General features: G+C 31.9%; 2 protein-coding genes across 3 annotated transcripts; both read right to left on the reverse strand.

The window, feature by feature from the left end:
• Positions 1 to 12,039: 12,039 nt before the first annotated feature.
• On the reverse strand, positions 12,040 to 13,464 carry LOC144842477 (CMP-N-acetylneuraminate-poly-alpha-2,8-sialyltransferase-like). The gene is made up of 4 exons (XM_078698923.1): positions 13,460 to 13,464; positions 12,753 to 13,295; positions 12,514 to 12,660; positions 12,040 to 12,046 (listed from the first exon to the last, which is right to left on the reverse strand). The coding sequence occupies exons 1-4, from the start codon at positions 13,462 to 13,464 to the stop codon at positions 12,040 to 12,042; spliced, it is 702 nt and encodes a 233-aa protein (XP_078555049.1).
• Positions 13,465 to 15,507: 2,043 nt separating this feature from the next.
• Positions 15,508 to 25,857, reverse strand: LOC144843225 (uncharacterized). Of its 2 annotated transcripts, none has more exons than XM_078700014.1 (14): positions 25,735 to 25,857; positions 24,915 to 25,081; positions 24,468 to 24,573; positions 24,068 to 24,158; positions 23,633 to 23,772; positions 23,201 to 23,342; positions 22,427 to 22,630; positions 21,851 to 22,048; positions 21,646 to 21,741; positions 20,211 to 20,318; positions 19,781 to 19,897; positions 17,957 to 18,070; positions 17,139 to 17,237; positions 15,508 to 16,478 (listed from the first exon to the last, which is right to left on the reverse strand). In XM_078700014.1, exons 2-14 carry the CDS (start codon positions 25,060 to 25,062, stop codon positions 16,239 to 16,241), a joined length of 1,803 nt encoding a protein of 600 aa, XP_078556140.1. In that variant the 5' UTR covers positions 25,063 to 25,081; positions 25,735 to 25,857; the 3' UTR covers positions 15,508 to 16,238. The 2 variants fall into 2 exon arrangements, with proteins under 2 accessions (XP_078556140.1, XP_078556141.1); XM_078700015.1 differs by having other exon boundaries at positions 24,915 to 25,097; positions 25,735 to 25,809.
• Positions 25,858 to 26,821: the final 964 nt, after the last annotated feature.

A 26,821-nucleotide genomic window follows, 5' to 3' on the forward strand; every position in this document is an offset into this window, starting at 1 on the left:
CTAGAACGTCATCACCACAACCTTTCGTTTTGAATAATCTTCAATCCGATAATTATTTGCATATATTATAACACGTGTTTTACCAAAGATTTGAATTCTTCACATTCACATAGGTCTAATTTCTAGACAATTACAACATTTTGCATGAATCTTATAAAGTTGTAACAAAAGTACATGAAAAAACATTACAGACACATGAAAAATGACGATTTTGAAGTTTTAATAAAGTTATTCACTTCTGTAGAAAAAAAAACTAACAAATATTTCAGTGGTAAAAGACAAAAGACACGGTTAATTTTAACCAAAACCATTGTCTGACAGATAATTTAATTTTTTTTTCGATCCAGTTTATGGTCAAAGTTAATAATTATTATGACATTAAAATGGCATATTCAACAACAACAATTTAAAAATATTTATTTAGGGGACAATAGATCTTTAAAAGAAAAAAAATAGCCATTTTTTACTTGTTTACTTTTACTCATGCTATCACTAAATAAAAAATGCAAATAAGTAATTAGGCCAAATAAAGTATACGTATTGTTATCTATAACTAACACAGAAGCCAGATGCCATTAATGTTACCTCAGATTTTAATCTCTCAAAATAAAATGTTAGTTCTGAAATCATCGAGCCAACAAACATACCAAAGGTCTAAAGGTACTTGTCTATGTTGTGTTTACTTAGTCACATACTGATGTGCAAATACAAACGTGAATGATTACACTATAACGCCGGGATTTATCTTATAGACTATTTAATTTAATGTCACAATCTTCTTCTCAGCTCTTTGTGAAAACGGGCACAATTATATATTTGATTTGTATAAAAACAGTGTTTTAAATTTTATGTTTAAATACCAAAAAGGACAACTTCCAAAATGTTTTAATTCTTTATTCAGTTTATTTGATAATTATCATGCATATAACACTCGAAATAAAGACAATTATTGTATAAAATTAAAATCAACTAATATGGGTCAGCAAAGTATAGCATATAGAGGACCTAAGCTATGGAATCAACTTATAAGAAATATAAGAGAGAGTGAAAATATATCAATATTTAAAAAACTATTACTAAATAAATGCATTAATAGTTATAAAGAAACAATATATCTTTGCGAAAACAACATTTGTAAAATATGTCTAACTTTAACTTAATTAATTACATTTTCGTATATATTCTGAGACTGTGATGTATATATATATATATATATATATATATATATATATTATATTATAGTACGTTGTATTTTCCTACATTTTTTTTACATGAAAACATTTTTGTAATATATTTGTAAATTTATATTTTAAGTTAGGGTGCCACAGATTAAAAGCTTTGCTTTCTTGTGGTTATCCTGTTTTTCACACTTTATTGTACTTAATTTTTTATTTATATTTTTATGAATGTTGTGTGAAAAATAAAAGAATCAATCAATCAATCAATCTATCAACGTATATTTACTGAAATGTTCAAAATACGTTGGCCTATATTGTCAATACTGTATTAGATCAATACAATGCATAGGCCTAGTTTCAAACGCGGATTTTTTTTTAATTTGTTTAGAGGTGGATCTTTTTCCATTAAGTGTTAACGATCGTAAATAGTAGCCAGATAGGCGACGACGAGTCACGGGACTGTTTCAACTCGATTTATTTAGTTTAAAAGAAATTTAGATTTTAGAAAAAATTAATGCATGCAACGAATGAAAAACGAATGAATGAATAAGTTCAACACATGAACTTGCTAAACCATCATGATTAATCTACGATGAGACTAGCTTCAGTCAGTCACTAGTTAATAATAAGTTCAACACAAGAACTTGCTAAACCATCATGGTCAATCTACGATGAGACTAGCTTCAGTCAGTCACTAGTTAATAATAAGTTCAACACAAGAACTTGCTAAACCATCATGGTCAATCTACGATGAGACTAGCTTCAGTCAGTCACTAGTTAATAATAAGTTCAACACAAGAACTTGCTAAACCATCATGATCAATCTACGATGAGACTAGCTTCAGTCAGTCACTAGTTAATAGAATACAAATGAAATGTTAATTTTGCAAATGACTTGTATTTTGTAAACAAACATTCGTAACCAACTTAATAAAACCAGCTTTATGTAAAATTGTAAACATTTTAAACTCCTCAGGCATGCGATGTAGAGTGGAGTAGTTCATTGTCCTTTCCTCAAAATAATGATGCTTTAGTTGTCTCCCATTTGGTGATCTGTGAAATGGATAGAAGCCATAGAGAGAAACTGTTTTGCACAACGATGCTGCAATGGTGTAAAGAAACAGACCAGATGAAGGAGAGGTTATGTTCCAGAAACTGTAAAAAAGAACAAGTCTTTTAGTGCTTTATAGCTTTGATTTTAACTGTTGATGATTGTGATTATGGATAGATAGATTTTGCTTGCTTACCTCACTATTTCAGCTCCGATATGTCTATAAGGGTATGCTATTTTTGATCGTATATTGTATTTATACAGTTGCGATATAAGTCCAAGATAAGTTCGTTTCCTATATCTCCCAAGCTTACTTAACCAAAGAATTGAAGTTTTATATTCTGCAAACCTATTCAACATTTCTTCGTGACATTTATCCGATACATTATTAAAACACGCCAAAGCGATTGTAGCAAGTTCACCATTTACACTAGCAAAATCAGTTTTGGTTCCAACATCTTTTTCAAACCCTTTAATTGGTGCCACGTTTGATCTCATCACAAAATCATGTGAATCTATCTCTTGTCCACATGAACTATTGAGAAGTATTCCAGAATTTCCAATTACTGCACATGTACCCTTTTTACCAATAGTTGCTAACGTGTTTGGTGTGGCATTCCATGTTGAACTTTGCAGCAACCGGTAGCTAACATGTATAATTTTACTTTTTTTTATTCTTCTTTTCTTGGGCTTCTCTATCAAAATGGTAAGGTTGTGTGGAAATAAACGTTCCAACGAGGATAGTCTAGAAAGTAGAATAATAATTTGATTGGTTGCAGGATTGAATTAATAGAATGATCACTATAGTATTAATCATTTGTGCAAATCATTTGGTCTAAATCAGTCGATGAAATGTTTTGTAACATTTGAATATCAGAAAAAAAGTATTAAAGTACTAATGTCTTATGGTCCATTGGTGTTTATCCTGCTTACTTACTTTTGTTCGATTGTTGAGTATACCATTGAATTAACATTGAAGAATGGTAATTGTTCTAGTGTGTCAAGCTGAACAAAAAATGAGTTGCCGATACTGTGGAATAAGAAGACGACACACTTCGATTTTTGTTGTTATTGGACACAATTATTATTATCTATTATTCCGTTTTTGCATTAAGAATAGTAGGCTATCAAATTGAAAGAATACATTAAGCCTTTTTTATTAGTTTGATGTTTGATAGGTATGTATTTATAAACATAACAATTGGTCTTTCTTTAGACTAAAATTGATTAGATGTATATTTTTATCTCGTACTTACGCGCGACTACATCCGCCAACATGAGGCTGATTTGTGTAAGACTTGGGTGTGTGATGTGCAAAATAAATATATTCAATTGTAAGTACTGCTGAAGAAAACACTAAAAAACACAACATTTGAAGGATTTTCCAGCGTGTAGACCTGAAAAAGTAATTTCAATTATTGGCACAAAATGTGTTTAGACACGTAGTACTAGCTGGTGGAACTGGACTAATAGTGGCGAGTACATACATACATATATATATATATATATATTAAATAGAATTCATTATGCTGGTGGACCCAAAGGGTAGTTCACATCATACTCAACCCATTTGATCGCAGGTTTTACACGGAAATGTGTTGCTCGTATAAAATTGGCTTACTTTAATAAGAAAACAATTATAGTTTTATACTTACATTTTATCTTGAAATGTAATTGACTGACTGTTGTGTGTTCTTCGATATTGCAGCTCTTTCAAATAATTTGGACATTGGACTACTTTCTTGAACTCTGATTGGTTACGCTTTTTCATCGCAAGGTAGATAGTTAAGTGTGAATGCAAATGCGCAGAAAACAATACTTTCGATTCGAGTTAATACATTGAATTTCCTCTTATGGAAAATGGCACAGGATAGCTCGGAATAAGCTTTTGCTAAAGTTTCTATTAGGTTTGTTTGTTTGTTTGTTTTTATTTCTTGCTCATATAAAAATAACAATTGTACAAAAATATACATCAAAAGTCGCAGACTTTAAAACAACAAATTCAGAACACAGAAAAGAAACAAGCAAAGACAGTCCAAAGACAACAAAAAACGAATAGGAGCAAAGGATAACCCTTTAAACCCGGAGGTTTGTATCCTGAGGGGTCCCGAAAGAAAAAGACAAAGGAAAAAGGAACAATCAGACAGGCAGGAAGCGAAAAAAGGCCAAAGTTAGTCAATAGGTCACTACAATTTCTCCACTTCAGACGTTTACATAATTGACAAAATAGACGACAAGGTTCAATATGTAGCTAAACACAATTATTGTTATGTTTATTCATGTATTCATTTATTCATGGTCAAACACATTAAAATATGTGTGGTTTGAGATTATTTTCGTTTGTTCAAAATTAAAAATTCACATTAAAATATAAAATGAGTTAAAAAGGTTAAAATTCGGTAAAATACAGATAAAAACACATCGTATAAAATACAGATAAAAACACATCGTATAAAATACAGATAAAATATTGTTTAAAATACAAAATACAAGCAAGATTGGTGTGTGAAAGGGTATAGTATAAAATGATCAACGTTTCTATGTTTCATTTATTGCAGTAGGGAGAAACGAGTTTCTGTTCCCAAAACTGTAAAGTATTTTTAGTATGTATACTTATATCTTTGGATGGTTGACTACTGTGTTATTATGCTCGTTATTAAATGTGTGTTTACATTATGGTTATTTTATAACAAAACAATACTTACATTTTTCTTGTAAAAATTAACAACTAAATGTTTTTAAAATGTTATAGCCTTTTCACGTGCACATTTATTTGGCCTAATTTATAATCATAAGTATACCACGACCTTAATAAACAAAAACATAACAATTAGTTATTTAAGTATCATAATCTATTATCTCTATAAATGGTGTAGGCCTACTTTTATTGACGGCATGCAATACTGAGTAACATTAGAGTAAATAAAATAAAAACGTTTGTTAACAGAATCACTTATTTTGATAAAACGAGTTTAATTTAATCTTATCTCTTATGGTGTTTAAGTAGTCACATACTAAATGTGCAAATTCAAAGGTTAATAATTAATGTAGCAATGTAAACGGTTATATTTAATTTAATGTTAATCTTGTTTATTAAATAACCTGTTTTAATAAAACTTTTTATTTTTATCCAATAATATTCCACTATAGTATATTTTTATATTAATTCTTAATCAATTGTTATATCTCATCTTACGAATTTTCTAAATGTATTATAAATTTTACTATATAAAGTTGTTTTTAAAATTTAAATTAGGAAGTTGCAATGTCTTCAATGTTTTCTTTTGTTTTTGGTGAGTTCAATGGAAATAAGTTTTTTATTAAACTGTCTTGGGTTATCCTCAGTTCATTCAGTTTTCTTGTATCCTTCTTTTTTTTTTAAATGTGTCTTTTCGTAAAATTGAATGAACTGAAATAAAATGAAAAACACAATAATATAAATTCATTGTAATGATTTGTATTCTGTAAACAAGAATCGGTAACCAAATTAATAAAACCAGCTTTATGTAAACTTGTAAACATTTTAAACTCCTCAGGCATGCGATGTAGAGTGGAGTAGTTCATTGTCCTTTCCTCAAAATAATGATGCTTTAGTTGTCTCCCATTTGGTAATCTGTGAAATGGATAGAAGCCATAGAGAGAAACTGTTTTGCACAACGAAGCTGCAACGGTGTAAAGATACAGACCAGATGAAGGAGTTATGTTCCAGAAACTGTAAAAAAGAATAAGTCTTTTTTTACTTAAAACATATTTAAGGCCTAGACAGGATAAAACACATCAGGTATAGGTATTGTTTTACATGTTTTAGTGCTTTATAGTTTTGATTCTAACTGCTGATGATTGTAATTATGACTACGGTTGTAGTCATGGATTTTGTTTGATTACCTTACTATTTCACCTCCAATAAGTCTATAAGGGTATGCTATTTTTGATCGTATATTGTAGTCATAAAGTTGTGATATAACTCCAAGATAAGTTGGTTTTCTATTTTGGCCAAGCTTACTTAAGGATTACAGCGACGACGGTCTCAATTTTATTATCAGGCCCATGTTTAATTCAAGCCTTTGAGGTTTATTGTCGTCAATAGAGGACGCAATACAAGGACGTCGTACGCGGAAGTGACGATCACCCGAACTGTCTCCTTGTTGTGTGATTGCGCTGCGTACTTTCCACTGCGTTGCGTCTTTTGAGGAAACCTAGCTTGGAACTTAATTACTTTTGTTCCAAAAGGTTTTTGAACAATCTAATGCATGTATTTATTTCCTCCAATGTGCGCCAGAATAACTGAAGGAGTATAATATTGCAGTATTATACATTATTTTATCAATGGTATTTTTATTGACAATAGCCATTTCTATAGAAGTACAAATATAGAAGTTACACAAAAAAAAAGTGCCACATGAAACAAAAACATAACAATTGTTGTAGTTATTTGAGTATCATAATATTATTATCTCTAAATGGTGTAGGCCTACTTTTATTGACGGCATGCAATACAGAGTGAAATAGAGTAAATAAAATACAAATGTAAATAAAAATGTATTTTTTTACTTATTTTGATAAAACGAGTTTAATTTAATCCAGATAAATGGAATTGAGTATTTATTATATTTTTATTTCTGAAATCATCGATCCAACAAACTTACTAACGATGTTATGTACTTAGCTTATCTCTTATGGTGTTTACGTAGTCACATACTGATGTGCAAATAAATAGGTTAATAATTAATGTAAACGATTATCACATAGGCCTATTTCATTTATGTTATTTAATGTTAATCTTGTACTACTTTTAGCTTGATTTAATAACCAGTGAAAAGTACAAAATGCGTTTTAGCCTATGTTATCTGAATATTGTTTATATTATAGTTTAGTGGGACAATTTCCGGATTTATCGAAAGAAAAAGATACATGATAGGTGGATCTATTCTCCCGTCCATTTTATTTAGTGTGATTGGCCGCAACTGATCAGATAAGTGTGGTTGACGCTTGAATGCAACGCAAAACGAGTTATCCAATCAGAAGCTGAGAAGAAGATGATCCATCACGCGCGTCGCGTTCAAATTACTTATAACGTCTTTGCTTTGTTTCCTAGAGTGGGAACCAAGCTATAAGCGATGACGCAGTCACATGAAGTGCACAAACTCGATTTATTTCGTTTAAAGGCGATTTGAAACGCTTTTTAGATTTTGGTATAGAATTTCAAAATAAATGAATGAATGAAAAGTCTAAACCAGGAACTTAGTACTTGCTGAACTTGGTCAAATAGTCAACTAGCTTCAGTGTCGATCACTGTTTAATTTTTAAGTAGAAAATACAGAGACCAAATTGATAATATCATTAATCGTCTTCCTTATTAATACAAATGCAATGTTAATTTGTCAAATGACTTGTATTTTGTAAACAAACATTCGTAACCAACTTAATAAAACCAGCTTTATGTAAAATTGTAAACATTTTAAACTCCTCAGGCATGCGATGTAGAGTGGAGTAGTTCATTGTCCTTTCCTCAAAATAATGATGCTTTAGTTGTCTCCCATTTGGTAATCTGTGAAATGGATAGAAGCCATAGAGAGAAACTGTTTTGCACAACGAAGCTGCAATGGTGTAAAGATATAGACCAGATGAAGGAAAGGTTATGTTCCAGAATCTGTAAAAAATAAGAAAGTATTATATAATATATCTTTTCAGATTATTATAACTATATTCGACTTGCGGTTATTTATTAACATTGAATGTATGTTGCTTACCTTCCAATTTGAGGTCCAATAGATTGATAAGGATATGCTATTTTGGATTTGATGTTGCGACTATAGAGTTGCAATATAACATCAAGGTACGTTTTTCTATATTTCCCAAGTTTACTTAACCAAAGAATTGAAGTTTTATATTCTGCAAACCTATTCAACATTTCTTCGTGACATTTATCCGATACATTATTAAAACACGCAAAAGCGATAACAGCAAGTTCAGCATTGAAACTAGCAAAATCAGTTTTAGTTCCAACATCTTTTTCAAACCCTTTAATTGGTGCCAAGTTTGATCTCATCACAAAATCATGTGAATCTATCTCCTGTCCACATGAACTATTGAGAAGTATTCCAGAATTTCCAATTACTGCACATGTATCTTTTTTACCAATAGTTGCTAACGTTTTTGGCGTTTTCTTCCACTTTGAACTTTGCAGCAACTTGTAGCTTACATGTTGTATTTTACCTTTCTTTGATTTTCTTATTTTGGGCTTTTCTATCAAAATATTAAGACTGTGGGGAAATGAACGTTCCAAGGCGGACAATCTACAGGGTAAAATAATAATAATTATTATTATTATTTGTGGACTATGAACTATTTTAGTTTAATTTTGCATTAATAATTGTACATCTTATAGTATAATTAATGAACAATGTCGGTACCAAACTATTCAATTCTAGTTGGTTATCCGTTCCAGCCCACTATTTAGTATTATCAATTTGTATAGGCTGCTACTTACTTTTGTTTCATTGAAGATATATTTGAACTAACGTTGAGTTGATCAGAAAATATGTCGAAGCCGGTACTGCATATTAAAGCCGGATACACGTTATTCGATTGTTTCATCAAATTAATTGCATTGAAAAAGAAAAAAGAATATGAAATGAATGAAACAATATTTATAAAATTATGTAAACATTAATTTGACAAATATTATAAATGGTTTTGTATAAATTTTATATTGTTCTATAGTTGATTTTGTCAATATGATCAGCATAATGTGATACTTCCAAAGCTCTACCGTACCGTACTAATTATTTTGATACACGCGTATTTGCAGACGAAACTATATTAATTATACTTAACCCGCATGATATATTTAGAGTTTAATAATCGTGTAAACAAATTAACAATGAATGTGTTCGTCTGAACGTATAGTAGATGTCTCCCGGTAGAATAGCATCCCAAGATGACGTCTTATTGTAGGCCTATTTTGTCACTCAGAGTGATATATACGCAATTATGTTATTTTCTATGGACCAAAGATTCCGAAATAAAAGATTAAATGAATAAAAAAAAGAATGAATATAGTTGTTTAAAGGTGAAAATCTGAAAATCGATCCAAACGCTTAACATATCGGAAAACAATTATATATAAAAATAAGGGAGTGAACTCGATTATTTCCTTCCTAAGTTTATATTTGTTATCAGTTATTATTACCAGGGAGATGTATTTTACATCTCCCTGTTATTACTATGCATATACTCGCATTGAGGACGGGTGTTGGCCGAAAGCTCTGCAATTTATTTATGGCTGTCCATTGAGATCCATCCCTCCAAAAAAATGTTCATTTTTTCAATAAATTAATTTTTGATTTATACATAGAAATATAGAAATGAAGATAACTATGAATGAATGGGTTTGTCTTTATCCGTTACATTCAATAAAGTATTTCACTTTAATTCGAATTTATTTTTCTTTCTTAAATTGAAACAATATTGGTAAATGACATTAACATAATGACATACACATATTATTATATCGTACTTACATGCGACTGCTTTCACCACCAACATTATGAGACTGATTCGTGTAAGACTTTGGTGTATGGTGCGTAAAATAAAGATATTCAATTATGATAACTACTGAAGAAATCATCAGAAAACACAGTACTTTCCAGCGCATAGACCTATCAAAATATTAATTTAATACATTATTTAGGCGTTGCTTTTAAGAAAAAAGAAAAACAAATAAGTAATTCGCCAGTTTTGTCCACGTTGCTGACAATGGCGTCCGCGTTAAGAACATGTTTTTACCCAGCAACAGCTGGAAAGGTACTGTTTCCTTACAGTTTTTTTTATTTCATTCGTTCTTTCTATTGTACATGTTTTCTCCAGTTTTGTCTCCTTTTTTATTAACGATGGTAAAAACAAAATTCTGAAACTAATGGTAGGCCTCAATAAGCAGGTCTAAAATTCATACTCATCTGATTTCACTCTGTTTTGCTCGATCAAATTATGTTTTACATTTAATTTAAATAAATTTAATAATGAAAAAAGTACTTACATTGTTGTTCTTGTAAACATTTAACAATGTAATTTTAGTTCTGTTTTTGTGTGGGGCAAGCGATGGCACTTCTCGGGGGAACAAACGAGTATGGACATTGGACTATTTCTATTGTAGGATTACAGCGACGACGGTCTCAATTTTATTATCAGGCTCATATGTTTAATTCAAGCCTTTGAGGTTTGTTGTCGTCAATAGAGGACGCAACACAAGGACGTCGTACGCGAAAGTGACGATCACCTGAACTGTCTCTTTGTTGTGTGATTGCGCTGCGTGCTTTCCAGTGCGTTGCGTCTTTTGAGGAAACCTAGCTTTGAACTTAATTATTTTGTTCCAAAATGTTTTTGAATAATCTAATGCATGCATTTAATTCCTCCAATGTGCGCCAGAATAACTGAAGGAGTGTAATATTGCAATATTATACATTAGTTTATCAATGGTATTTTTACTGACAATAGCCATTTATATAGTTATAGAAATATAGAAGTTACACACAAAAAACCAAGTGAAAGTGCTACATGAAACAAAAACATAACAATTAGTTATTTGAGTATCATAATATTATCTCTAAATGGTGTAGGCCTACTTTTAGTGACGGCATGCAATATAGAGTAACATTACAGTAAATAAAATACAAACGTTGGATTTGTTAACAGTAGGCCTATTACTTATTTTGATATAACGAGTTTAAATTTGCATATAAAATATACATAGAAATTATGTTTGCTCTGAAAGTCCAACAAACTTACCAAAGATGTGTAGGTACTTAGCTTATCTTTATGGTGTTTACGTAGTCACATACTGATGTGCAAATACGAATGTTAATAATTAATGTAAACGGTTATCACATAGGCCTATCTGATTTTATTCTATTTTATGAATTTATCTTGTACTACTTTTAGGTTTATTGAATAACCAGTGAAAAATACAAAATGCGTTTGGCCTGTTATCTGAATATTGTTTATATCGTAGTTTTAAATACGAATCGAGGAACTTTTTCCGGATTTATCGAAGGAAGAAAAAGATACATGATAGGTGGGTCTATTCTCCCATCAATTTTATTTAGTGTGATCGGCCGCAACTGATCAGATAAGTGTGGTTGACGCTTGAATGCAACGCAAAACGCGTTATCCAATCAGAAGCTGATCAATCGAGTCACGTTCAAATTACTTGCGCTTATAACGTCATTGTGTTGTTTCCTAGAGAGTGGGAACCAAGCTATAAGCGACGACACAGTCACATGGATTGCATTAACTCGATTTATAAATGAGAACTAATGTGTAAAAGTCTATTCTACTGTATAAGTGTAGCTGAGTTGATTTGTTTCCATTTAAAAAAAAAAAATCTAATGATGAATTGTATAATTTATATTTATTGATCTACATCTGTAAGACAAATGGGAAACTTAACATATAAAAAAAGAAATATAAAAAGAAATATATGTATATTATACATTTAAATTATTCATTTTCAGAATATCACCCGGGCGTTTCAAAATTAATGCTTGTTTTTATTTATTTTTTTAAATTTTCAATCTTTCGACAATCAGAAACAAAAAAGTTGAACGGGGCTGTCGAGGTAGAGCAAAAGTTAAAAAAACTGTCATCAAAAGATGTGCTTAACCAAACCCACGTCAACAATACATATAAACAAAATTCAATACAAAACATAAAACAAATAAAATACTGTGCAAAAAGTACATTGGAGATAGATTATAAAAATAGATGCTTATATTATAAAAAGAATTATTGTACATGGTTGGTGGTGTTATGTTATATACTGTAAATGCAAAAACAAAATATATAAGACAAATAAGAACTGATTGATTACAAAGAAATGTATTTATTAAAAATGAGTAACAAAGTATGAAATAAAGGTGAGTGAATCTTACAAAAGGAAAAAAAACTTGAATTATTTCTTTTAAAGGCGATTCGAAACGCTTTTTCTATTTTGGAATAAATATTAGAAAAAAGAAATGAATGAATAAAAAGTCTAAACCAGGAACTTAATTGCTGAACTGATTCAGTGTCGATCACTATTTAATATTTGAATATGAAATACAGAGACCAAATTGATAATATCATTCATCGTCTTTCTTATTAATATAAATGCAATGTTAATTTTGCAAATGATTTGTATTTTGTAAACAAACATTCGTAACCAACTTAATAAAACCAGCTTTATGTAAAATTGTAAACATTTTAAACTCCTCAGGCATGCGATGTACAGTCGAGTAGTCAAAATACCGTTCTTCAAAATAATGATGCTTTAGTTGTCTACCGTTTGGTAATTTATGAAATGGATAGAAGCCATAGAGAGAAACTGTTTTGCACAACGATGCTGCAATGGTGTAAAGATACAGACCCGATGAAGGAGAGGTTATGTTCCAGAATCTATAAAAAATAAAAAAGTATTATATTTTATATCTTTTCAGAATATTACAACTATGTTCGTTATTTATTAACATTACATGTATGTTGCTTACCTTATAATTTGAGTTCCAATAGATTTATAAGGGTAGGCTATTTTTGATCGTATATTGTGATCATAAAGTTGCGATGTAACATTAAGATAAGTTGGTTTTATATTTTGTCCAAGCTTACTTAACCAAATAATCGAAGCTTTATATTCTGCAAACCTATTCAACATTTTTTCGTGACATGTATCAAATACATTATTAAAACAAGGCAAAGCGGTATTAGCTAGTTGAGCATTTAAACTAGCAAAATCAGTTTTGGTTCCAACATCTTTTTCAAACCCTTTAATTGGTGCCAAGTTTGATCTCATCACAAAATCATGTGAATCTATCTCCTGTCCACATGAACTATTGAGAAGTATTCCAGAATTTCCAATTACTGCACATGTACCTTTTTTATCAATAGTTACTAACGTTTTTGGCGTTTTCTTCCACTTCCAACTTTGCAGCAACTGGTAGGTTGCATGTATACCTTTCTTTGATTTCCTTATTTTGGGCTTTTCTATCAAAATATTAAGACTGTGGGGAAACAAACGTTCCAACGAGGACAATCTATAGGGTAAAATAATAATAATAAATATATATATATATATATGATTATTTAAACAGATTACATGTATAGTTGGAATTGGTTATCCGTTCCAGTCCACTACTATCAATGCTGCTTACTTACTTTTGTTTGATTGAAGATATACTTGAATTAACGTTGAGCTGACTGCATATTAAAATTCCGGATACACGTTATTCGATTTTTCATCAAATTAATTGCATTTAAGAAGGAAAAAAGAATGTAACATTAACAATGTATATATATAAATCCAAAGGCAAATTACTGAAAAAATGACAGCTGTGGGTATCAGTGGCTGGATCTCAATGGAGATACAAACATAAAAGCGAAAAGCTAAATCAAAACGAAAGAAAAGTTAGCAGAGCTTTCGGGCAACACCAGCCCTTCATCAGTGCAAGTGAAGGAATTTGGATAACGTCATAGTATAAGAACTGGCAAGTGCTGCCTGGGTGGACAGGAATAAAAGAAATACAACAATAGGAGACAGGGTGGTGAATGATGGGTGGAGTCTGAATAAGAGTAGAAAACAAAGAAGGTAGCTTGGTAGAGATCAACTACAAAGAAAAATACATTAAACCCACATACTTAATAATCATGTAAACAAATAATTCGTCACAACGAATAGTAGATTTCTAAAGTCCAGGTGGAATAGCATCCTAGGATGAGAGTGCGTCTTATTGTACTTTGTCACTCATACTTTTTAAGTTAATTTATACACAATTATGTTATTTTCTATGGACCAGAGATTCCGAAATAAAAGATGAATAAATACAAAGAAGATTGAATATATTGTTTTAAGGTAAACATCTGAAAATCGATCCAAATGGTGCTTTACATATCGAGAAAAAGAATTGGGAAGAACTAAACACATTCAGACAGAATTGTTTATGCTATGATAAGAGATTTAACTCGATAATAGTTTGAAGTACTTTCTACCTACTATCATTGTTATCATTGCATGCAAAACATACACTCGAACTGAGGAAGGGCTAGTATTTCCCAAAAGCTCTTTATTTATTTCTGGCTGTTTGTCGTTTTGATTTAGCTTTTGCTTATTTCAGTTGTATCTCCATTGCGATCAATCCATTGATACCCACAAAGTTATTGTCATTTTTTCAATAATTTAATGGATTTATACATAGAAATATAGAAAGGAAGATGAACATGAATAAATGGGCCTGTCTTTACCCGTTACATTCAATACGTATTTCATTTTATTAAAAATTATTTTCCTTTCTTTCTTCATAAAATCAAAACAATAGTGGAAAATGACATTAACATAATTACATACACATTATTATATCGTACTTACATGCGACTGCTTTCACCACCAACATTATGAGACTGATTCGTGTAATACTTTGGTGTATGGTGTGTAAAATAAATAAATTCAATTATGATAACTACTGAAGAAATCATCAGAAAACAGAGTACTTTCCAGCGCATAGACCTATCAAAATATTAATTTAATACATTATTTAGGCGTTGCTTTTAAGAAAAAACAAAAACAAATAAGTAATTCGCCAGTTTTGTCCACATTGCTGACAATGGCGTCCGCGTTAAGAACATTTTTTACCCAGCAACAGCTGGAAAGGTACTGTTTCCTTACAGTTTTTTTTATTTCATTCGTTCTTTCTATTGTACATGTTTTCTCCAGTTTTGTCTCCTTTTTTATTAACGATGGTACAAACAAAATTCTGAAACTAATGGTAGGCCTCAATAAGCAGGTCTCAAATTCACACTCATCTGATTTAATTTTTTAATAAAGGAAAACAGTACTTACATTATTGTTTTTGTAAACATTTTAAATGCAATTGACTGTAGTTGCTGTTTTTGTGTGGGCCAACGATGGCACTTCTCGCAGCACTTTTCAATAATAACGGGAGAACAAATAATAATGGACATTGGACTATTTTTATTGAAGAGCGAAAGCGACGCTCTCAATTTTATTATCAGGCGCATGGTTAATCAGACCTTTAAGGTGTGGTTAACAATAGAGGACGCAACACAAGGACGTACGCAACTGTGTGATTGCGCTGCGTGATTTCAAGTGCGTTGCGTCTTTAGAGGGGAACCATATGGCAAAGGCAAGGAACAACATTTATTCCCTCCAATGTGCACCAGAATAACTCAACATTATACATTCATTTATCAATGGTATTTTTATTGACAATATCCATTTCTATAGAAGTTAATGTTAAAATACTCAAATGTTTTCATTTAAAATGTGATAAAACTTTACCTAAATGCCTGTAGTAACAGGCATATTTTCATTTAACAAAATGCTTTTTTTTATTTCGAAACCCAAACCAACAGCAAAAAAAAAAAATTCGCCAATAACTCTAGGGTTATAATTTTATCAAAGTTCTTTTGTGATACAAATAATACTTAAAATAATTGTATGGTTTATCAAATATAAATCTAGATATCATCAGACGTCTCTTAGTATTTACAATTAAAATAATTCGTTCGTAACAAATATTAGTATTGCATTTTGACAAAAGAAGGTAACTTCAAATTGCATTGTTATTTCGTACTTATCTTGAAGCAATCACAAAGTCACCTGGTATACTCTTAAATCTTAAGTACACTCTTAAATCTTAAGTACTGTATAGAAAGGTGTATAAATAAGCGAAGGCTGTGTTTAAAATTATATTCATCACTTTTTCCTGATATTTATAAATAACAGAGTGGCTTAGGCTTACTGTAACACATCGTAAAGATACTTTGGCTTATCTTAACAAATATATTATCTGTTCATTGCTATTTTTCCTGTTAAATTAAGTCCATCGAAATGTGCACATAACGATGCGTTTACATTAATAATAATCATAAATAATGTGTAATAATGAAAATATTTCCTGAGGGTAGATCATGTGCATTTAATTTAAAAACAGGAGAAAAATAGCAATATTACAGTTCAACAATTATCGCTTCAACATCTCTTCCTTCTTCTGACTTTCCTCAAGTTTACATCGCAGGGTTGAAAGTGCTTCTTTCGATTTTGTAAACTTTCTGTCGATACTTCTAGATGACAATTGCAGGTGTATCTGCTGGGCAATGTAAGGAACTCGTTCTGATAAAAATGCTGTTACGTACGTGACACCGTGCGCCCCCACCAGTCTTCGCGATGGACGCAAGTACTGACGTTTCTCTACACCATCGCCCTTAAAAAGGTACATTTAATGCTACTTATAACATGTGTAGTTAGTACTAGTAATGACTGAACTAAAATGCACGTGAACCTGCAATCAAAATGGCAGGAGGCTTAAAACTGAAGAGTTTCAGCTTTTCTTTTAATGTTATGTATCTATATTTCATTCATTTCATTTCATTTATTTCGTCAAGACAGAAACATAACAAAAACCCGTTACGGCAAACGGAATTGCTGTATACATTTTCTCCACCTCTCTACTGGAGCAAGAACGAACACAGACACTGTAACTGTTTAAATGTTATGTTTTAATTCATTTAGCTTTACAATTTCAATGAGAAAACAAATTAAATAGTCTGTCCAATCAATCTCTAAGACAGAATTGAATGAAAGAATAATCCATTGCTTGTGATTGGTCAACTTTACTTCCGTTGCACTTACGCCATTGCGTTGCATCCAATGGGAACCAATCTTTAAGTCTTGTTCCCACTAGACACGCAACGCAAGCGATTTGACCAAAGACAGAATTGAATGAAAGAATCCTCCATTGCTTGTGATTGGTCAACTTACTTGCCTTCCATCCAATGGGAGCCAATCTTTATTGTTACCTGATATAGGGTTGGCAAGAACTGGTCACATGACAATACATTAATTAGAAATAAACTGAACCTACCTTCATTTGTATTTTAATAAAAAGTTCCATTTGCTGACAACATTGTTCCCAGTTTTCACCCCTTTTCTTCATGTGTTCACGCAACTCCATTTTACACACCTAAATGGGAATGTATTAAAACAGTTTGTATCACATACTACAGTATATATACATAAATATAGGCTAGGTATATATATATATATATATACATAAAAATAGGCTAGATATATAAATAATTTCACAACTTTTCATAAATCAGCATTAAAATCACCGTAACGATGAATTATTGTAAATGGTGGAATAATTATTACAATTTCATTTCATTTTATTGCATCAAGTAAACAATGATGAAGTTAAGATAACTATTCATAAAAATTTGACAGAAAGAAAAAATATGCACAGTATAACAAAAACTTACAAGTAATCTGACCAATCTATGGATTTTTCGAAATTGTCATTTGTGATTGGTCAACACAAGCTTTAATTTATCATAACATCCACAAAACATGACTGATCATTATCACAATTCTCATCATCACAATTCTCATCATCACTAACATTGTATAGTTCAAAAATATTACACCATTGGTTATCACCCAAATATGGACATGATGGCATCATATCACTACCATATTTGGGCACATCACTACCATAATGGTTAATGGTTTTAAATTTATAAAGCGCAAAATACAAATAGTCTCTATGCGCTGAATAGTCTCTATGCGCATATCACATATTTTTTTTGTCAAACTAGTTTGATAATGTAGACAGAACTTAAGTGTTAAGTTATGCCAAAAAATAGCACTTTTACATCATTTTACCACCAATGAAATCCTCACCTCTGATGTCTGTATAATATTACTGGCCAATGTTTCATCTAATCTGTATTTCAAGCACAAATGTAATGTTTCATACGCTACTTGTGTTATAGACAAACAAGCAATCTCTATAGTCTGAAAGTTGAACCAAAAACCCCTAAATTAAACCCATAAGAAATGCATGCAATACAGTATAATAAATAACAGCCAGAGAAAAGGGCTTGCATTAATACTGAAAGAAGTGTGTGCATGTAAAGCTATGTCTACACTGTCAAACTAGTTTGACAAAAAAAGTATAATGTGCCCAAATATGGTAGTGATATATACAAATATGGTAGTGAGATGACACACATCATGTCCATATATGGGCACATCACATTTTGTTTGTCATATAAAGTTTGATAGTGTAGACAGAGCTTAATGAATGAATGAATTAAATGACAGAAACATAACAAAAAGAATATGTATGAATATTTATATTTCTCAGAATCAAATTATTCATAACAATAGGCCTATAATAATGTGACAAAAGCAGTGGACCAGCCAATACAATGTTATGCACAATGTGCGTGTGTGTGTGCTCACATAATGATAACATTTATTTAGATAATAATGATAGGCCTATAATGTGAGCAATGGACCATCCAATACAATGTTATGGACAATGTGCGTGTGTGTGCTGACAAAACATAATGGTAACATTTATTTAGATAATAATGAATCTCCTACAACATAAAACTCTGAGCATAATGCAAAGTTTATGTACATTGATGGTTACATTGCCATTTCAACAGAATTTGCTGTATCTTTGTGGCATTTGTGACCATTTATTAATTTACTATCTCTATTGTGTATAATGACTAGGAACGAAGTACATATAACAGAACATATAACTGGATACCACAATATCTCATTGCGTATAAGAATGGAAAGTTAAGATAACAGTACATTATTAGAGTCAACTGTGGTTTAGAAAAGTAGAAACAAATGTTAAGTCAAGAATATTACCAACATATATATGTAATGTGGTTTTTTTTTGTATAAAAAAAAAGGTTATAATATTTTAGGTATTGTTACTACAAAATGTTATCAAATCTATTTAAGTACTTATTACTTCAGGATTTAGTCAAGTATTAGGCATATAATCACTATGTTATAGATATTTATATATATTTATAACATGAACTAACATTATAGACTTAGTACAGTACATTAACATATATGTTAAATAGCAAAATCCACCTAAATACTAATTAATGTATGTTAAACAAGATCAAGAAATCTAATGAAAGTGTGATTACTGTAATGATAAATAAACAAATATTTACATAATGTTCATGATTGGAAAAGTGTGTGTGCTTATATCAGTGTTAGTACGTGTTTATGACAATACACTAGTGAAAGGCAATCTAAACATGTATGTGCATAGTTTAATTGTACAATGTACAGTACCTAATGTTGGTGAACACTTGTATATGTATGCACATAAAACCCAATTCATGTACCCTGTTTAATATTAACATAATGTACATGCAACAAACATTCATGTGCCCTGTTATCAACAAATGTACTTAATTCATGTACTACGTTAAATACATGGATGCACATAAACATACATTCATTTACCCTGTTATCCACAAATGTTAATGTATGCACCAAAACATACTGTACATTAATGTAACCTGTTATTAACAAATGCATAAACATACATGCACATAAACATACATTCATTTACCCTGTTATCTACAAATGTTAATGTATGCACCAAAAATAAATTCATATGTTTCCATGTTATCACAAATGTTTGTGAACATTAATGTTACTGAATACTCAATGATTGTTCACCTTAGAATCAACAATGTCTTGAATGCCTGCTAATATCTCTGGTGGAGCAACATCTTCTAGTTGTCTCTTTAGTTTTCGAAAGCTGGACATGTTTTCATGGTAAAAATCAAATTTACACTAGAAAAGAAAATAATTTATAAATAATTACAGTATATGTATTTTTTATATATTGCAAATATGTTAACTCCAATCATCTAGAGGCATAAGGCAGTGGAATGGAGATTGTCCATTAATTCCAAATTCAAATAACAATGATCAAATAGATATGTGAAGATGTAGATTTACAGCATATGTAACATATTACTGTTTAACTTATATTAATCATGTTATAATGTAGAATGAATAAATGAATGAATAAAAGTGGTGGTTCACGCCACAACAGAGAAAAATCGTCTCATCACAGGTTGGGTGTAAAATGTTAAATCATTACCTTTATTATATTACTTGCTAGTTTTACTTGTAGGTTACTTGACGGCTTAAGTTGTTTAAGACAGCTTACACACATAACAAATTTGTTGAAGTGGTCCATGAGATCACCCTGTAAACAGACCAAGCTGCATTACCAATTGTAAGTATAGTAAGTTTTAGTACACAATAGCCTGATCCAAGTCTAATAATAATATTGCTTACATTGCGGCTTACAATGACATTATCAGTGGTTGCTACATCTATACTATGACCTTACCTGTGCATACTTAGATCTAGACTGACCTTACCTGTGCATACTTAGATCTAGACTGACCTTACCTGTGCATACTTAGATCTAGACTGACTTTACCTGTGCATACTTAGATCTAGACTGACCTAACCTGTGCATACTTAGATCTAGACTGACCTTACCTGTGCATACTTAGATCTAAACTGACCTTACCTGTGCATACTTAGATCTAGACTTACCTTACCTGTGCATACTTAGATCTAGACTGACCTAACCTGTGCATACTTAGATCTAGACTGACCTTACCTGTGCATACGTAGATCTAGACTGACCTTACCTGTGCATACTTAGATCTAGACTGACCTAACCTGTGCACACTTAGATCTAGACTGACCTTACCTGTGCATACTTAGATCTAGACTGACCTTACCTGTGCATACTTAGATCTAGACTGACCTTACCTGTGCATACTTAGCTCTAGACTGATCTTACATGTGCATACTTAGATCTAGACTGACCTTACCTGTGCATACTTAGATCTAGACTGACCTTACCTGTGCATACTTAGATCTAGACTGACCTTACCTGTGCACACATAGATCTAGACTGACCTTACCTGTGCATACTTAGATCTAGACTGACCTTACATGTGCATACTTAAATCTAGACAGATCTTATATGTGCATACTTAGATCTAGACTGACCTTACCTGTGCATACTTAGATCTAGACTGACCCTTACCTGTGCATACTTAGATCTAGACTGACCTTACCTGTGCATAGGTAGATCTAGACTGACCTTACCTGTGCATACTTAGATCTAGACTGACCTAACCTGTGCACACTTAGATCTAGACTGACCTTACCTGTGCATACTTAGATCTAGACTGACCTTACCTGTGCATACTTAGATCTAGACAGACCTTACCTGTGCATACTTAGCTCTAGACTGATCTTACATGTGCATACTTAGATCTAGACTGACCTTACCTGTGCATACTTAGATCTAGACTGACCTTCCCTGTGCATACTTAGATCTAGACTGACCTTACCTGTGCACACATAGATCTAGACTGACCTTACCTGTGCATACTTAGATCTAGACTGACCTTACATGTGCATACTTAAATCTAGACAGATCTTATATGTGCATACTTAGATCTAGACTGACCTCACCTGTGCATACTTAGATCTAGACTGACCCTTACCTGTGATTTGGCTAGTGATTGCATATTGCTGCGATTTGTTGGAAGAGAACGAGGACTGGCTGATGTTATCTCTAATCCATCTACTAACTGCTTGTACTGTTTGAAAAAAAATGTCAGTCAGTAAAGTTCAGAAGGTTGCACAATATGAAACTATTTGAAACCATCTGAAGTAAGCACATATGAAACCAGCTTAAGTCAAACATACCTTTGGCAACTGGTCATCAATTTTAGATTGTACTTTATCAATATTTTCATGAATGGTAAACAGTTTTGACATAGATTCCAGCGTGAGTCCTTCTTGCTCTGCCTTTTGGGCTTCCAATAACTGAAGATTCTCCAGCATTGGTTTACAAAAATTGCATATGCGTAGGTAACAGTGGATGTTTGGCTCCTTAGCCGGGCACTGAAACACAAAAGCAAAATACTACCAAAACGCCACACTTAAATGCTACAAAGATCTTTTAGTTAAGGTGCAGTCTGAGTTACAAATCAGTGGCCGTATTCACCAATCACACTTGGGCTAAGGGAAATACTTACCCTTAAAATAAAATAAATCTCATATCTGAGTGAATACACTTTAAGGGAAATACTCATTGAGTTGTAGTTAAATACTTAATAATTATGATGAATCATTGGTGAATATGGTCACTGGCACTATATCAGGATTGAACACTGGACCTTGGAATTGGAAGGCAAGCATGTTAACCACCAAAAAGTCTAAATTTGAGTTTACTGCATCAATGTGTTTGAATGATGAATTATTGTATAATTTATGACTTACTCCAGTAACTTTGATTATGGCCCAGCAAGGCTCATGTCCAAACCGATCTCGCTCATGTTGGTCAGCTACAAACAGAAGCAAGTCCCGACTGGAGCAGCTATGACAAGTCACAATGCCACACACCCGACAATTATGCTTCTGATTTGCAAGATTGAAAATCTTCTTACACGTTTGTACAGTACAGGTTAGCCTGGAATCCTTAATCTATAATGCAAAACATTTTCACTTAACCCATGTTTTCACTAAAAATGTTTTTCTCATGATAGAAGTTCAATCAGACAAACTATCAAACTAGTTTTACAAAAAAAGTGTGATGTGCCCAAATATGGTAGTGATATGCTTAAATATGGTAGTGATATGCTTAAATATGGTAATTATATTCTTAAATATGGTAATGATAGGATATCATCATGTACATATATGGGCACATCACATTTGTTTGTCACATAAAGTTTGATGGTGTAGACAGAGCTTAACACATCTTTGCTACAATGACTTTGCCTATTTGAATACATGTTGGGAATGCAAGTTCCATTCAAAAAGAAATTCATAAACATTTTCAGGTCAAAATTAATACAGTAAACCTTCCAAATACCGGATTTTTCAGAAATTATGGTACAGTATTTTTAAATTTTGACTTCTTAGACTTTCAAGAAAAGACTGGTTTTGTGAAAGTGTATAGTTGTTAGAGAACCAGTATTGGAGTCACCTAACTATCATTTTCAGGTTGATGTACCGATGCCCATACAGTATAAATGTATAAAAACAACATACCATCCAACTTTTAGCCATTTGCCATGATGGTGTATCAGATTTAATGATCAATCCCTGTACCTTGTCTTTTAAACTTTTGTCTTTTGCTAAACTTTCTTTATAGCCACAAATTAATCTGTTAATTTCACGTTTAATCTGGAAACTGTAAAAAAAAAATGTAAATATTTCTCAGTTGTTAAAAGTGACTCTTTCTTTTTGTTGTTACAGAACCTGATATTGATTGTATTGTAATCTATATAAAGACAGTACTTCTATGACACAATAAGGTGGAATAGAAGCCAACGATCAAGGAAAATTAGATTAAATATGAGCAGATGATAGAATGTTTAGCCAACTCTCTTTAAAAAGTTCTTGTTTCTATTTTAAGACCAGAAATTTTTGGCCAACATAAGAGTGTTAAGTTTTTGATATATTATTTATTATTTCAATTACCTTTTTCTAATGCCAACTTGGATTTCCTTAGAACTCAATTCTCTGCATTGACTTGCTTGTCGAAGATCCATAAAAGCAGATGTCAACAAACAAACTTGTCCAACCTCTTGAGGTTCAGAGCTGAAGCAAACTTCACACACCTATCAATAATTATTGAAAAAAATAAATGTTTTTTGTGTAAAAGAAATGAAAGTTTTCTTTGGCATCAGTAAATGTATTACTATTCAGTAGAAAATAATACTTTATATCTACAATGAGTTCTTAAAAAAATTATCATATGATCTCTCTTCTACCGGAGGATATTGAACAAAATAAATTAAGCATACTCTCACAGAACCAAGTCTAAGAAATACAATTTGCACAATCTCTGTATTTTGCTAAACTGTCGTAGGGCCTGTTTCTGCTGCAACTGCTCAAAATACTGGTGAACTATACCTGGTACATGCGACCATTAGGATCATATTCAGCTAATGATGAAAGCTTTCTTTGGTATCTTAGACAAGACTTGCAAAATACTTCACCACATCTTAAAGATAAAAAGTAAAGCCTTGTCTACACTATCAAACTTTATGTCACAACAAATTGTAATGTGTCCATTATATGGACATGATGATGTCATATCAGGGCCATATTTGGGAATATCACTACCATATTTGGGCACATCACACTTTTTTTATCAAACTAGTTTGATAGTGTAGACAGTGCATAATGGACAAGAGTTTGAAAAAAAACCTATCTTTATGGGTTGTTTAAAAATTGATTTTCAACCTAAAAAACAATCGTAGACAAATATTAGAGTATCTCACCTTACATGCTAAAGCATTAAAAAACTTACTTCCTACAATGGTGTTTGCGCCGAGTGATGTTAAAATTCTTCGAACAGGTACGGTTAGCACATTTAGAGCGTTCAAGTCCACTTATCCAATGAAGTTTAGTTATTTCTGAAAGCAAATATAAATATGACAAAAATATAGACTGATTGAAATCAAAAAGATTGAATTTGGAAGACAGTGGAATTGAATTTGACACAACTCCCTTTGCGTCGATTTAACTTGACCCATGATCACATAATTTTCAATTAAGTACTTAGTACTACTCTTAAAGATGTATTGTATTGAAAAATAAAGACTAAATAAATCAGACTTTGGATAGGTTGTTTTGTAATTTCAATAAAGTTAATCACTTCCGTAGAAAAAAAAATTATTAAAATGGCATATTCAACAAAAAAATTGTAAGAATTGTTTTTCTTTCAGGGGGACAATACATCTTTAATATATGGTACCTGATGCCCAATCTTCTCCTTTGTCTCCTGTCTCATGTTGGTGTAATAACGTGTCTACCTTTCCCTGTACATCATGCCATTGCGTTGCTTCCACTGCTACACTAGGTTTTTCATTTGTTGCCCATGTATCAACAAAACCACTTTGCATATTGATAGTCAATCTGGAGCTGTTGCAACAAAAGCCTGTTTTTATTGATTTACGCCAGAATAAAATAATAAATACAAAATAAATTTACATGAGATGTGTGACTGGTGGGAAAATAAGTTCAAACACCTTTAAAGCTTACCCAGTAATTAGAATTAAAAACAAACAATTAATTTTTTAATTTAATTAATGATGTATGCATTTTAACATGTGGCACGCCATACACAACTTTCCATAACACCGGGTCCGAAATGACCATTGCCGACCCAACATACATCTTTACTCCGGATCTCCATCCATGGTCCATGATATACCTACCGTGGTTAGATAGTTAGTAGATATGCCATGGACTAGCATACAGGCCTATTATCACTATAATAATATCTCTATTGGGAATTGGCCTAGTAAACCAAAGGTCCCTCAGCGGCATCTAGCGAGTGGAGTAGGCCTATTATATCTAGCCTAGCTCAAATATGACCCTGTAAAAACTAGTAACAGCTACTATTACATACTACGGTACTATGCCTAGGACGTACTAATAATACATCCTGTAATTATATAAAAAAAGGCTGGCCTAGCCAAGCCTAGTTTGTGTTGCCTTGCCAAGTACTTTTATAATAATTTTGGCTTCTTTCTAGTGTGAACATTTCATTCACTCACTCTAGACCTGCCTACCTTTGTTGTTGCCGTTTTTATCCTCTGGAAATTCCAGAATTTCTGGCAGAAGGCGGAAACAACTATAATTTCATTTTTTTCAGGTTTTTTTTAAATTTGTGTGCATGGTGCATGACGATGTAAACAAAAGTCACATGCGAATGTTAAACGCCACTTGTGACTTAAACTCAACTTTCATCTCCTTACCATCTATGTCTGCTGCCACCTAGCGGCGTACGTACGTATCAAAAGACTACACCGGGGAAACGCCCACTTTTCCAAAAAAATGCTATTTATTAGAGTTATTTAAAGCTCACACATGATACAGAAGAGTACAGGTAAATATACTGTGTTCGCGTATGGATTTTTGTATTTGAATAAACCACCGATTAGCAGTCAAAATTCTGTAATCAGCGGTGGTGGTCGGCGCATCATATCATGGACGCGCAAAACAAAAAGATCTGAGAAGTCAGTTAGTTGTGAGAATGCACTTAAATCGTTCTGATGAACTTCACGTGACCTCTTGTTATCCAACATCTTTACCAAATTATCATGCCTTTAATTCATATAATGACGTCTTCTAGATAGACCCACTTTATTAAATTGCCTTGCTATTTATATATTGATATCAACATTGTTTCTGATTTAACAAATTAGCAATAATTGGGGCAGAGTCTTAATAACATTACGGAAACATAAGTTGTCAACATCTTATTGGTGATAGAATGAATGAGTTCCAATTAGATCTATCAATTAACAACATCAGAAAACCATTCGTAACATGAAATAGTTTATGAAGATTTTCAATTGAAAGTGGTGAAATGAATGAAAAAATCAGACGATACTAAAAGAGGCCAAAAATAAACATACCATTTGACTGAGTTCCAAAAAAACCGCATGAAACGCCATACAACCACGAAAGTTTAGACTGAATAAAGGTCGATGTCTCTTCTCAATAAGTACATAAAAAGCGCGCGTACATGTTGTTATAGATGTATTGGAAGAATGAAATGTGGCGGAAGAATATTTCTATCTCTCCCCAAGTATAAATACTTTGTTTTCAATAAAGATAATAGTTTACTGTATCATTCCTACTGCTGGCAATTAG

The sequence above is a fragment of the Antedon bifida genome, chromosome 5, assembly GCF_963402885.1.
Source record: "Antedon bifida chromosome 5, ecAntBifi1.1, whole genome shotgun sequence".
NCBI classification, from domain to species: domain Eukaryota; kingdom Metazoa; phylum Echinodermata; class Crinoidea; order Comatulida; family Antedonidae; genus Antedon; species Antedon bifida.